The sequence below is a fragment of the Ovis aries genome, chromosome 18 (genome assembly GCF_016772045.2).
Source record: "Ovis aries strain OAR_USU_Benz2616 breed Rambouillet chromosome 18, ARS-UI_Ramb_v3.0, whole genome shotgun sequence".
Lineage (NCBI taxonomy): Eukaryota > Metazoa > Chordata > Mammalia > Artiodactyla > Bovidae > Ovis > Ovis aries.
This window is the reverse complement of record NC_056071.1, coordinates 56,963,956-56,977,583: the sequence shown is the minus strand read 5'-3', so window position 1 is coordinate 56,977,583 and position 13,628 is coordinate 56,963,956. Positions and strand designations below refer to the sequence as shown.

At 48.4% G+C, this 13,628-nt stretch overlaps 1 protein-coding gene across 2 annotated transcripts in view; it reads left to right on the top strand.

Moving 5' to 3' along the window:
- The window catches only part of LOC101118733 (serpin A12), a 30,674-nt gene extending 20,024 nt beyond the window's left edge, over window positions 1-10,650 (top strand). For both annotated transcript variants that reach the window (XM_042235426.2, XM_012099001.4), the window contains exons 2-5: window positions 946-1,596; window positions 3,263-3,533; window positions 7,469-7,616; window positions 10,154-10,650. In XM_042235426.2, the coding sequence (XP_042091360.1) occupies window positions 946-1,596; window positions 3,263-3,533; window positions 7,469-7,616; window positions 10,154-10,345 (1,262 nt within the window). In that variant the 3' untranslated portion in view covers window positions 10,346-10,650. The remainder of the gene's footprint in view (window positions 1-945; window positions 1,597-3,262; window positions 3,534-7,468; window positions 7,617-10,153) is intronic.
- Window positions 10,651-13,628: the final 2,978 nt, after the last annotated feature.

Here is a 13,628-nt window from a genome sequence, read left to right as displayed (position 1 = left end):
TCCTCTGTCCATGGGTTGCTCTTCATTTATTCTCTCTTTCAGTCAATTGAAAGGAGCCTAATTGGTGCATGCCCCTGGGGCTGGTGATGCTGTGAGAGTTGGCTGCTACCAGCTCACAGCTCCCCTCTCCTCTCTAGGAAACTTTAGCTCTGGTTGTAAGGAAAAATAAACCAACTCAAGCCAGCCAGCTCTAAAAGGGATATTTATTGACTCTTATAACTTGGAAAAATGGAAGTGGGTGGGCTTCAGGTAAAGTTCAATCCAGGAACTTCGAAGATGTCACCAAATACATATTCTCCTTTCTCTCCTTCCATCTGTCTTTCCATCTCTCTCTCTCACCTTTCCTTCTATATGTGGATGTCGTGTTCACATTCAGGTCCCAGGCTTTAATATTAAGCCAGTTACCCCAGAGTTAGAATGGACTTTGCATTCTCAAAGAATGACACTGATTGATCCAATTCTTGTCCCCTTCTCATTCCTTAAGTACTCGGTGGCAGGGGATGGAGTACCATGATGGCTTAGTACTCGGTGGCAGGGGGATGGAGTACCATGATGACTTAGTACTCAGTGGCAGGGGGATGGAGTACCATGATGACTTAGCTTGGGTCAGATGCCCACACCATGGATTATTCTCACTGTGGTCCAGTGTAGAGAAGGAAGCAATCCCTTAAAGGAACTGAGGTCCTGTTACTATAAGACAGGGGAAGGGGTAAGCAAGAGCTATCCTCTACACTCAGAGTTCTCATTCATGTCATCGTTTCTAGTCTCCGAGGTGATTGCAAAGGCTAGATGCTGTAATGAATGTCAAAGCATTTATGAACTGCTGTGCCCAGCACACGCTGGTCACAGTATCACTTCTTTCATTGGTCTTCCTTGTGGATAAGACAGGAGTAATGGAGTTCTTTTGTTCTCTTTTCTGCTAACCTCACTTCTACTACTCAACAGGACAAGTTCCAAGAAAAATGAACCCCTTGCTGGGCCTGGGCCTGCTTCTGGCTGGCCTCCTCACTGTGGAAGGTCTTCTGAAGCCCAACTTCTCTCCAGAGAAGCATGAAGCTGTGAGTCAGGGCCAAGTAGGGAAGGGAAAGGGGACAGCTCAGGAGCTTGCAAAGCGAAACACAGACTTTGGACTCAAGCTGTTTAAGAAACTGTCCTTCAGCAGCCCTGACAATAACATCCTCTTCTCCCCCTGGAGCATCTCCATGGCCTTCTCCATGCTGTCTCTGGGTGCCCAGGACTCCACCCTGGCTGAGATCAAGGACGGCTTCAACTTCAGGAACATCCCTGACAAAGACCTCCATGAAGGCTTCCATTACCTCATCCACAGGTTGAATCAGAGGAACCAGGACCAAAGGCTGGGACTCGGGAATGCCTTGTTTATTGACCAGAAGGTAAAGCCCCAGCAGAAGTTTCTGACAGAAGTCAAGAACATGTACAAGGCAGACACCATCCCCACCAACTTCCAGAACTCAGAAAATGCTCAGAAGCAGATCAATAACTATGTCCGTCAGAAAACCCAGGGGAAAATCAACAACCTAGTCAAGAACATAGACCCTGGCACTGTGATGCTTCTTATCAACTATATTTTCTTTCGAGGTAAGGCTTAGGGTACGTTGGCATGTAGATTCAATGGTTGTGTGCTTACTTGCTCTGTGACCCTGAATTCACATGTAATTGTAATTTTTCTCTTTGAATCCTACTTCTCCTGTCTGAAAAAGGAGTACCTTGATACGTAGCTCATAAGATGGTTATTGGGATTCAAAGTGAAAATTAATGATAAGCAAATGTTTTGAAGTCTATTCCCCATATGTGTGTTTTTATGATTACTGATTATCCTAACACAACATTGGGTGTAGAGGTTGAAGTGTCCTCCTTTCCCCCATTTCTTAGATCAGGAAAGTGAAATTCAGAGAGAGATTAATTAATTTACTCAAAGTTACAAAGCCAGCTAATGAAAGTCAGGAGTAGAATCCGCTTCTCTTGACCTCATGGCTATGCTTTCCATCACTCCAAGTAGAGGCCCAGGATGGTGACTGTGCTGATGATCACATTGGGACCAGAATCACCTTGGTAGTTGCCTTGGCCTTCTCACCACATGTTATAGACTCCCCAAGTCTGAGGGTGAGGTATTGAAAAAGAAGATGAAAGTATATTCCCTAATTCACGCTGCATGCACCACACGATACACACCCAGTCACACCACACACACACAAATGTTGGTCAACATAGGTGAGAATGAGAAACCAACATCCCTCCAACCAGGCAAGGCTGTGGGGCTGTCAACAACATGATCCTGAATATGGAAGCTCAGCTCTCCCAAAATCCGCAAGGAGATTGATGGTTATAGGGTAAAACAGGAGTGATAATGGTAGACTGTCCAAAGCAGGGAAGAAAGGAAAATTAGGAATTTCCCAAAGTCCCTACATCCTCTGTATGACAGCAAGAACTATAGCAACAGTGAGGTGATGACGCCTAGCATCCGCTCAACACTTAGCTACACACAGTCACTGAGCTGAGTTGCCTTTCCCCACCAAGTCTCACAGCAGCCCTGAGATTCCCATCAATATCCCCAGCTGGCACATAAGGACACTGAGACCCAGGGAGGTTGGGACACTTGACCAAGGTTTTCCTTCTAGAGCAATAAAGCCAGACATTTGAGCTTGGGGAGTTGGACCTAGGGGCCTTATACTGGGGATTCTGAGGATAGCAAGTGAAAAGACCCAGGTCTGAGTCTATGCCATTAGAGAGGTCTCAGGGTCAAACACAGAGAGAATCAAAATGCCCAGTTTTAAGAGTTCACTGCTCTTCAGCATGCTCCCAAGGGCAGCCTGTTAGTTTAGTCTTCTTAGTCCTACGTGAGAGTGCCTTCCCCAGGGCTGACTTGGAATAGATGTGAGAATTTTCACTCAGACCCAAATAGCCCCCACTAAGTGTGATCCAGGGACTGCTTCTGTAGGAGAATCCACAGGCTTTCTCAGCCTCAGGAGCCTTGAGGTTTGGGGCAGCCTGAAGTTCCTGTCTTAGTCAGCAGCCCTGGTCTTGGCTTTACTGGGATAACTGATAACTGGGACCAAGCTCACGTCCCCTGAGGTGTTCAGGGCATGGTGTGAGGCCAAGGATTCCTGTGCACCTGCTCTGATACACCAGAGCAACCAAACACCTTCTTTAAGTCCGTGGGAACAGAGACCTCATGGTTAACTGGATCCAGTAGCTCCTTCTCCCTCAGGACACCTGTGTCACCGTGTTATTCTTCAATCTTAAGCCAGGTGGCAACATGAGTTCGACCCAAAGGAAACGAAAGAGGAAGATTTCATTCTGGACAAAAACAAGAGCGTGAAGGTGCCCATGATGTTCCGCGTGGGCGTGTATAACGTGGGGCGTGATGACCAGCTTTCCTGCACTGTCCTGGAAATACCTTATCAGAACAACTTCACGGCCATCTTTGTTCTTCCTGATGAGGGCAGAATGAAGCAAGTGGAGGAAGCCCTGGGGCTGGAGACTTTTGCCAGATGGAAGAAATTACTCGTACGAAGGTAAAGAGGGTGCCTGACATATGCAGTATCTTCCATCTTCCTCCCTCTCCTCCCTCTGTCTTTGCTTCTCCTTTCTCAGATTCATTGAGCTCTTACCCCATGGATAAGCCCATTCTGGGCTCCATGATGAATTTATATTTTGGTAGGAAGCACGCTAGAAAACAAGTCATAGAAATGTAAATGCTTAAACATTGTAAAAGTGCAGAAGATGAAGCAAACTTGGTGGTCAGTGGTGGTCAGGGAGGGCTTCATGGAGTAGGCGGCATTGGTGCCACATCTTCAAGGCTGAATAGCAGTACATATGGAAGGATGAGGAGTGACAGAATCCTAGGCAGAGGGAGGAGAAATCCTAGGTGAGGTGTCCTAGGTGAGAACAAACCCAGGTGGGGTGTCAAAGGGAGCTGTGAGTTGTACATTGTACATAGGATATTTTCAACTGTGGTGTCATAAGGAAACCAGTGAAGGGTGAGCCAAGTAAGTTGTATTAATAATAGTTGAGGGACTCAAGTCACTAAATACTTTTCTTTTCAAACATAAAATTAGAACAGATTTAAGGTAAGCCTCCAGAATCTCACCCAGGCACGTGCCTACTGACAGCTTTTCTTGGGAAGGATGAGAGCTAGAATTAAGAACTGAGGAGCTGACGTCAGTGTAGACCTGTGAGGTGCCTTGAAAGCTCCTGGGCTAGGACAGGGTCTGTGGTAGCCAGGAGACATGGCGGTATTACCAAGAGTGGAGGTCTTGCTGCTCACTCCTCAAAAGCCAATAAAGAGGCAGAGTGATGGCAAGGAACGTTCACTTTGGATGCCAGCAGCGGGCAGGGAATGGGAGGAAGGGCAGACCGCTGTCTAAAGGCCAATTGACAAGCAGCGACCAAGAGCTTTTATAGAAGGAGGGAGGGGGCTCCATGCAGAAACCTCTGGCAGTCATGTTGAAATTGGTCATCAGCGGTGTGACCATCATCTTGATTGTTTAAGTCTTTAGATCCAGGGTTGGTATGTTCCCTTTCATTTGAGGCCAGTTCTCAGAACTGTGACAACTTATGTCCTGGCCATCATCTGATCATCACGTAGCTAGCTGCTTCTACCTGGTAGCATTGTCAGTGTCTACAAGGCAGCTTGAAGGATATGGTTCAGAAGATTATCCGAACCCTTGCTAAGCTAAGCTAAGTCACTTCAGTCGTGTCCGACTCTGTGACCCCATAGATGGCAGCCCACCAGGCTCCCCCGTCCCTGGGATTCTCCGGGCAAGAACACTGGAGTGGTTTGCCATTTCCTTCTCCAACGCATGAAAGTGAAAAGTGAAAGTGAAGTCGCTCAGTTGTATCCTACTCTTAGCGACCCCATGGACTACAGCCCACCAGGCTCCTCCATCCATGGGATTTTCCAGGCTGGAGTGGGGTGTCATTGCCTTCTCCTCTGAACCCTTGAGGAGGAACTAAAAGTCCTTGACCTTGCTTGATGATTAAACTGTTATTATTTGGTCCCATTTGACTGCCTTCCTTTGTTTCTGCCTTTTCCTCACTTCTCTGATTAAACTTATTCTTTGGCTAAAGTTTTCCCACAGGCAGAAAGCAGGTGGAGAGACCACAGGGTCCTGCTCCATTTCAGGGGGTCTATGAGACGGAAAGGGAAGCTTCCACTTCAGTAGAAACAATGTCAGGGTATCCTTCGCCTTGGTCCTTCTGTTCTCTCTCCCACCTTGACTCCACCATAATTCTCTGTCCAAAAGGCCTTTACTGAGAACCTCTGCCACGCCCAACATGCTGTCAGGAGTGGCGGAGGGTTCTAAGAGAGGCAGAGACGATGCTAGGACTGAGCTGGGCTGTCCATGAGTGAAAAGTGAACCAAGTTTCCTTCACATGGGAACAAATCTTTGGAGAAATTGAAGAACGCATCTTAGATATCCAGATTTAGCTGCAAGCTCATGGGAGAGAAATTCTATTTCTGAACAGTAAAGTCTAACTCTACTATGACTTCCCATTTCATTCAGAAAAAATAATAGTAATAACCACAAAAAAAATAACTTGCTGCACTCCTCTGCCCCCTTGAAAGCTTGCTCAGACTTCCCCTTTACTCAGGCATTCCTGATCCCCAAGTCAATCGTATAGTTTTCCCCATGGTACTTACTAAGACTACCAGCCCATGGGTCTACCCTTTTGTCTCCCTTTTGTTGTGATGGTTTTATTGTCCTTCTTCCCTAGTAGAGCACAAGTTCAAGAGCATGGATTTTTGCCTGTCTAGATGCATCTAAGCACGTAGAACAGAGCCTGGTATACAGTAGGCACTAAATAAGCTTGTGTCAAATGAACAGATAAGTGGAAAGGTAAGTCTGAGAGTCATTGGGCCTATTGTGGGTGTTAAAATCCAAGGCACAGAATGATATCCCCCAAGAGGGAAAAAAGATAGAAAAGACAATGGGGGAAAAAAAAGAAGAAGGGAGGACCCGGTGGGCGGGAGGGAGGCTGGGAGCACTTCAATGGTGAGCAATGGGTGAGGAGGTGGAGCCTGCAAAGGATGAGAGAAGGAGCACCCAGGGATGGAGGGGAGGGCAGAGGGCATGGATCTGGGTGGGAAAGCTTCAAAATGGATTGACTTTCTGGTGCCACTTCCTGATTTTTGGCCACTGGTTCTAACAAGCCAAGGTCAGTGGCCGCTCTGGACAATGGTTTGAGCCAATAATGGAAGTGGCTCCCTAGTGGCTCAGTGGTAAAGAATCTGCCTGCCAGCACAGGAACCGTGGGTTCAATCCCTGGGTCCAGACAATCCCCTAGAGAAGGAAATGGCAACCCACTCCAGTATTCCTGCCTGGGAAATCCCACGGATGGAGGAACCATGGGGTCGCCAAAGAGTCGGTGCTACTTAGCAACTGAGCAACAACAGCAACAAATAACAGGAGGACAAGTTTTGTTTTGTTTTCTCTCTCTGCTCTGAAAGAAAGACGTGGGCTGGAAGCTGGAGATGTGACTAGAGGCCAGGGGAGCTGATTTTGCTTTTGAACTGAGGACGAGGGTTGTTAGAGCCTGCAGTCTGCCCCTGAGGGCGGTCCAGTACAAGCCATTTATGGACTGTACAGGAGGAAGAGGAAACATAGTCAGGAATGAGGTCCTTGGAGAGGCAGAGAGAAACGGCATCCATGACCCCGTGGACAGGAACCCAGGTTCCACGGGTGCCTCAGCACGGCTGACCTCAGGGCAGGGACGCCGACCCAGGTCCTGACCACAGAGGATCTGAAGCGGCTCATTCAAGGCTGAGAGGATGAGCACTTGCTCACTGCCTGCTGAGCCTCCAATGCACGATGCGCGCACTTTAGCCCCTTCTGGTCTGCGGTTGCTATGGTCACCGTCCTCATTGTCATACAAATAGCTTAAAGAGGTGAGGTCATCTGATCCCAACCACAGAGCTCCTGGAAGGCAGAGTAGATCTGAACTCAGTTCTGCCAGCTTCCCATCTCAGGGCCTTGCTACCTCTAGCACCAGATTGCTGGGATCAGCTCAGCACATGGGTGTGGCTGAGGCTATAGTGGAGAGACCCTCCACGGCTGCCCTGAAGGGGTCCTGAGACAGGGGGCTCAGGGACATTGCTGTGGATGAGGGCTCAGGTAGTTTGATAGAAAAATAAGAACACAAGTCAGAGAGCCTGGATGTTTTAACAACCCATCCCAGGAGACTCCTTTGATGGTTCTGTGGATAAGGCTGAGCTCCCGATGTAGGAGGCCCCAGTTCAATCCCTGGTCAGGGAAGTAGACCCCACCCGGCACAATTAATTTTTTTTTTTTCTAAGTCCAGGCTTAAGGAATCTCTCTTTATTCTGTGGATAGAGAGAAATTCTGAGAACTCAGGGGCTGGGAGGACAGATGCCTCATCACCATCCTAAAGCCTGCCTGGAAAAACGGCAGGGCCCAGCTGTTCACCTTTGACACTTTCTCCTCCCTAGGGTCGCAGATGTGTTTGTGCCCAGGTTGACCGTCACCGGTAACTACGACCTGAAGAAGACGCTTTCCCACCTGGGCATCAGCAAGATCTTTGAGGAACATGGTGATCTCACTAGGATCTCCCCTCATCAAAATCTGAAAGTGGGTGAGGTAAGCCTGCCTGGCCGGGATGCTACCCTCCTCCAGCTCAGGGAGCCTTCTTACCACCCCTGGCCAGACACACTATCACAGCAGCTGTACAAGCCAAGAGTGCCCCCACCAGTCAGGCCAAGCCTAACTGCCCCAAACTGCCTATGGTCCTGGGCAAATCACATACCCTTCCAAGCCTCATGTTTCTAGTCTTCAAAATCGGAACTGTCCATGTCCTATTCCTACTTTGGAAGTTGATTCAGTGCAACAGCGGATGGTGGCTTGGAGCAGTCATCAGGCCTAGAAGTGACCCAGGCTTGTGACGAGTAAGTTGTGAACATTTTTCTGCATAATGTAGAGATAAGCAAGGTAAGGACCCCTCGGTCTCCAGCAAGGCTGAGCCCCTGCCTGCTTGTGACAGTCAGAAGGACCAGATGGCGGAGGTGCCCAGATGTAGCAGACAGACTGCCATACACCAGGGACTGCCCTGGTGGTCTGGTGGTTAAGACTTCGCCTTCCAGTGCAGGAGGTTAGGGTTCAGTCCCTGGTCGGGGGATCTAAGATCCCACATGCCTCATGACCCCAGAAACCAAAACATAGGACAGAAGCAATGTTGGAACAAATTCAGTAAAGACTTTAAAAATGGTCCAAGTTAAAAAAAACTTAAACTAATAAAACACAGGACATCAGCGAATTCAAATTTCATATAAGTGATGAATGAATGTTTTTTGTATAGCCTAAATATTGCATGGGATATACTTATGCTGAAAATTCCATCGTTTATCTGCAATTCAAATTTAGCTGGAAATTCAAATGTATCTGTACTTTATCTGGCAATCATACCTGGAGATTCAAAAGGCACTGAGATCGGGGAAGATCTCAGTAAGCAGAGACAGGTGGGAGGAAGATCTTTCAGGAGGAAAGCACCCCAGCCTGAGGCTGGGAGGTGAGAAGGCGTGGAGTCTAGGGGGTGAAGTTTACAGCTGTGATTCTATGTGTAGACATCAACTATTGACTTGTCAGTAAAATAATTAGCATTCTGTAGAACAGAGTGAGATGACGCTAGTGGTAAAGAACCCACCTGCCAACGCAGGAGACGTTAAGAGACTCGGGTTCTATTCCTGAGTTAGAAAGATCCCCTGGACCAGGGCCTGGCAACCCACTCCAGCGTTCTTGCCCAGAGAATTCCACGGACAGAGGAGCCTGGTGGGCTACAGTCCATGGGGTTGCAGAGTTGGACACGACTGAAGGGACTTAGCAGCAGCAGCAGCAGAATAGAGTGAAATGTATCAATATTTAACAGAAGCCCATTAATTTTCCAGTGTCCATTACTTCCTCACGGATGTTGATGCCTTTGGGGTGGATCTGGGACCTGAGTCATCTCTAACAGCTACCCTGGAATCAGACTCCCTCTTAACATTCCACCAGGAAAATGAAAGGAGTTCAGAGGGGCTGGCTGCTTTGGGCCAGGGGTGCCTTCATCTCCCTCCCATCCAGCTAAAGTTCAGCCTTTCTGCGATTATTACCATTGATGAATCCCTGCAAGTCTTGGGAAATATAGAAAATCCCACTCCGTCTCCCCTCCCAGTAACTGATGCTCTCCTGCATCACTTTTTTGTCAAGCTGCATCTCCTTGCTGAGTATCCTTAGCTGATGACAGCAGAACAGCCATGAGCCCTGGGGTCACTGGCACCAGTCAAGTTACTGGGTGACGCAGGCAGAGGCTTCTTCTCTGAGCCTTGTTGACTTAAAAAACAGTCACAGTTTCAAAGTTGAGAGTTATGTTTTATTCAATGGGAATTTTTAGGACTGCAAGCCTGTGAGACAGCATCTCAAGTAACCTTGAGAAAACTGTTCGGAGGAGGTAAGGGTGTGGGGGGTGAAGGAGCTAGGTTATATAGACGTTGGTGACAAGGGGCAGGTAGTCTGAACATCAAAAGATTATTGTTAATTAAGGAAAACCAGAGATTTCAAATAAAGGAATTTACTGTTTTTCTATGTCTGGGAAGATGCAAGTGTCTGGCTTCACTGAAATCATTCCATTCATATGTATCTCAGCTATCTGGGGCCAGCATCCTGTGATTTGATTTTTCACATCCTTAGTTCCTTGACCATCGTTGGATCCTAGGCACTGTTCTTTCTGAATGCTCTCCAGGCTCAGAAAGTCCCATCTGGAGGGCCGGAATAGCTGATGGCTCTGACATCCTTGTTTATTGATATGGCAGGAAATACTTCATTTCAAGGATTTCCCTGGTGGTGCTAGTGGTAAAGAGCCTGCCTGTCAAAGCAGAAGAAGTAAGAGAAGAGGATTTGATCCCTTGGTTGGGACGATCCTCTGGAGGAGGGCATGGCAACCCGCCCCAGCACTCTTCCCTGGAGAATATCACAGACATGGGAGCCTGGCAGGCTGCCATCCGTAGGGTCACAAAAAGTCGAACATGACTGAAGCCACTTAGCACGCATGCATGCACTCTGTTTCACAGCCTCTTGTTAGCTTTTGCCCATCCAGGGCCTCCAAGTGGCTTCCCAAGCACTGACCCTACTCCCGTTTCCCGCAGGCAGTACACAAGGCTACCCTGAAGATGGACGAGAAGGGCACAGAGGGAGCCGCAGGCTCTGGAGTGCAGACGCTGCCCATGGAGACACCGATTCGGGTCAAGATAAACCGCCGCTTCCTGCTGATGATCTGGGAGACTAAAATGAATAACCTGCTCTTCTTTGGAAAGATTGTTAATCCTTCTGGGAGATAAGGCGGAAACCCGACCTCCTGCAGACCCCAGCTATGTCCTGGGGTTGGATACTTTTTGTCTCCTTGAGACCACAGGAACTTTCTCATCTTATCTCACATTATCCTGAGCTCTCCACACCACCATCCAAACAGGCAGCACCACTGGCTTCTGGGCACCATTCCCCACCCCCCCACCGCCTTAGCCCCCTCACCGCCTATTCAGATTTCAGGATTAGATGCGCCATCCCTACCCAGTTGATAGTAACCTTCTCCCCTGCCCCTGGTAGGCAGAGGGATTTTGTGATTTAATAAACGACACTCCCAAGATCTGCTGACTGTTGGTGGATAATATGGGGATGCTGTGAACCAAGGAGAGTACCCGCCTGGGGTTGAGAGCGAAGGAGACCTGGGTTCAAATCTCAGAAACAGTCTTTGGGAAAGTCATACCCTCTCCGCACTTTTGTTTCCCCATAGAACTAGACCAAGACTGAGGACAATGATACTTCTCCAGGGCTCCGAGGAAGCTACCACGCCACTTGAGTAAAGTTGGTTCCTCTTTGTGAGCCCTTGGCTTGGGGTGTTTGGCATGTGAGCTACACAGATATCCTCTGCACAGAGTCCACTTGGGAGCTTTGGGCTCAGCCAAGCATCCAGGCAGATGACAAAACAGGAGTGGGGCTGGACCAGCATTAGGCGGATGAAACCCAGAGTAGAGTAGCCAGGAGACCCAGAACAAGGTTTGTCTGACTCCAGAGCCGCTGTTTCAGGCACAGCGTGGAGAGCATGGGGTTTGAACCTGTCAGCAAACTCAGCTGAAGTCATCGTTTCGGTGCACCTGCCCGGAAAGCATGGCCATGCAGGGTCTGCCTATAACCACTAGAGGGCACCAGTGTTCGCAGGACTAACTATGCCTGTGGGGTTTCTTTAAGCACCAGATTGCTTGGTGAATACTCAAAGCCAGTGCTGAAGGTGTTTAAGGAGGAAGAATCCTCACTGGCTTGGCACTAAGAAGTCTGAGCTGGCACCAGTTGCCGTCCTCTGTCAATTCACAGCTCACCATGCCTCTCTGTCCTGGTTACATCTACCCTGTCCGCAGCCAGAATGGACATTCGTATGAGAAGATGTGGGAAGTGAGGCTCGGAGAGGAGAAGTGACTTCCCTGTGTCTTTGTGGTTAGTGACAGGCAGCAAACAGCCGTGTCATCTGGTCTGGGGTGGGAAGGGAGGGGTTCCACATAGACCTGGGGGCCCAGCTAGTCATTGCATTTCTCAGATCCAGTCCCAGGTGAGAGAGCTGCCCTGTCCCATTTGGCGTGTGTGTGCACGCACGTGTGTGTGTGCGCGTGCACGTGCGCGCGCGCGTGCACGTGTGTTCAGTAAGCACCTCCTCCTCTGTCCTGGACCCTTGCAGGGCCCTGGAGACCCAGCTGCCACACAAGCTGGTAGGGAAGGTAGCCTAGAGAGGGAGAGGACTAGTTTAAGATGCTAAGTGCTAAGATCAGGCAGCACCAGAGTAAGCAGCCTCTGTCTGAGAAGGTGGGAAGGGTGAGAAGGTTGAGATTCTGCACCCAGGACACAGATGTGGGGGGCAAAAGCACCCCCTGGAGCACTTTGCTGACGATCACCATTTCCCAGGCACCAGCCTGGGGGCTGAGGGGAGGGAGGACACCAGGGGAACCCCAGAATCGCCAGGAACTCACTCAGGTCCATGACATGTGCCACTGAGGGCAGGGGACAAGAGGGTAAGCCATTTAGTAACTGGGTGACTTGGGTATGTCATTTAAAGCCTCTGAGCCTGAGCACCTCCTCATGTGTTGAAAGTTGCTATCTCCTCTACCGGTCATGCTCACCTTCTGCCTAATGAGCTCCTACTCATCCTCCAATGCCCAATCCATAATAATCTCTTTATGGAATTTTGTCTACCAAGCAGTTGTCCGATAAAGTACTCACCTCCCATCCATTGTGATGGCTCATGGATCTGAATTTCCCCACCACTCCCACATGGGTTACAATCAATCCTGCATGAAATGATGGCTCATGGGACAGCAACCCCTGGGCTAGTTGTTGATATGAACAGACCTGGCCCCTGCCTTCATGGAGCTAATATCCAGTAAAAGAAACAAGCATGAGTCAAATAATGACATGACCATGAGCTCTAGTGAACATGATGCCAAAGCTGGCCACGGGTGCTTTAAGAGTTTGTAATAAGTCGGTCTGACCCAGCCTGGGGACTCAGATACTGAGAACATGACAACTGGGAAAAGTTCTGAATGTGGAGAGCATGTCTGTTTTGAATTATAGCTATTAATTAAAACTGCATAAGGGTGTGCTTTTCCTCATATAGTTAATAATATGTAAAACCCTGATTGGTCTTTCAAATATTAATAGAAATGAAGGTTAATGTCTCATGCTCCATTCATCTTTATTTTAACTAGCTTTATTCTAAATAGGACTGGTGTTGTTGGTCAGTCACTAAGTTGTGTCTGACTCTGTGACCCCATGGACTGCAGCACACCAAGGCCTCTTTCACTGTCTCCCAGAGCTTGTTCAAACTCATGTCCATTGAGTCAGTGATGCTACCCAACCATCTCATCCTCTGCCTTCTCCTCCTGCCCTTAACTTTTCCCAGCATCAAAGTCTTTTCCAATGAGTTGGCTCTTTGCATCAGGTGGCCAAAGTATTGGAGCTTTAACTTCCCCACCAGTGCTTCCAATGAACAATCAGGGTTGATTTCCTTTAGGATTGAAGGGTTTGATCTCCTTGCAGTCCAAGGGACTCTCAAGAGTCTTCAACACCACAGTTCAAAAGCATCACTTCTTCGGCACTCAGCCTTCTTTATGGCCCAAGTCACACAACTGTACATGACTACTGGAAAAACAAAAGCTTTGACTAGACGGACCCTTGTTGGCAAAGTGATGTCTCTGCTTTTTGATATACTGTCTAGGTTTGTCTTAGCTTTTCTTCCAAGGAGCAAGTGTCTCTTAATTTCATGGCTGCAGTCCCAGTTTTTCTGTAAGATTTCCTACTTATTTATTGTTCAGCCATTCAGTCATACTTGCCCCTTTGCAATCCCATGAACAACAGCACACCAGGCTTCTCTGTCCTTCACTATCTCCCAGAGTTCGCTCAAACTCATGTCCATCAGGTCAGTGATGCCATGAAACCATCTCATCTTCTGTCATCCCCTCCTCCTCCTGCCTTCAATCTTTTCCAGGATCAGGGTCTTTTCCAGTGAGTTGGCTTTTTGCATCAGGTGGCCAAAGTATTGGAGCTTCAGCTTCAGTATCAGTCCTTCCAATGAAGATT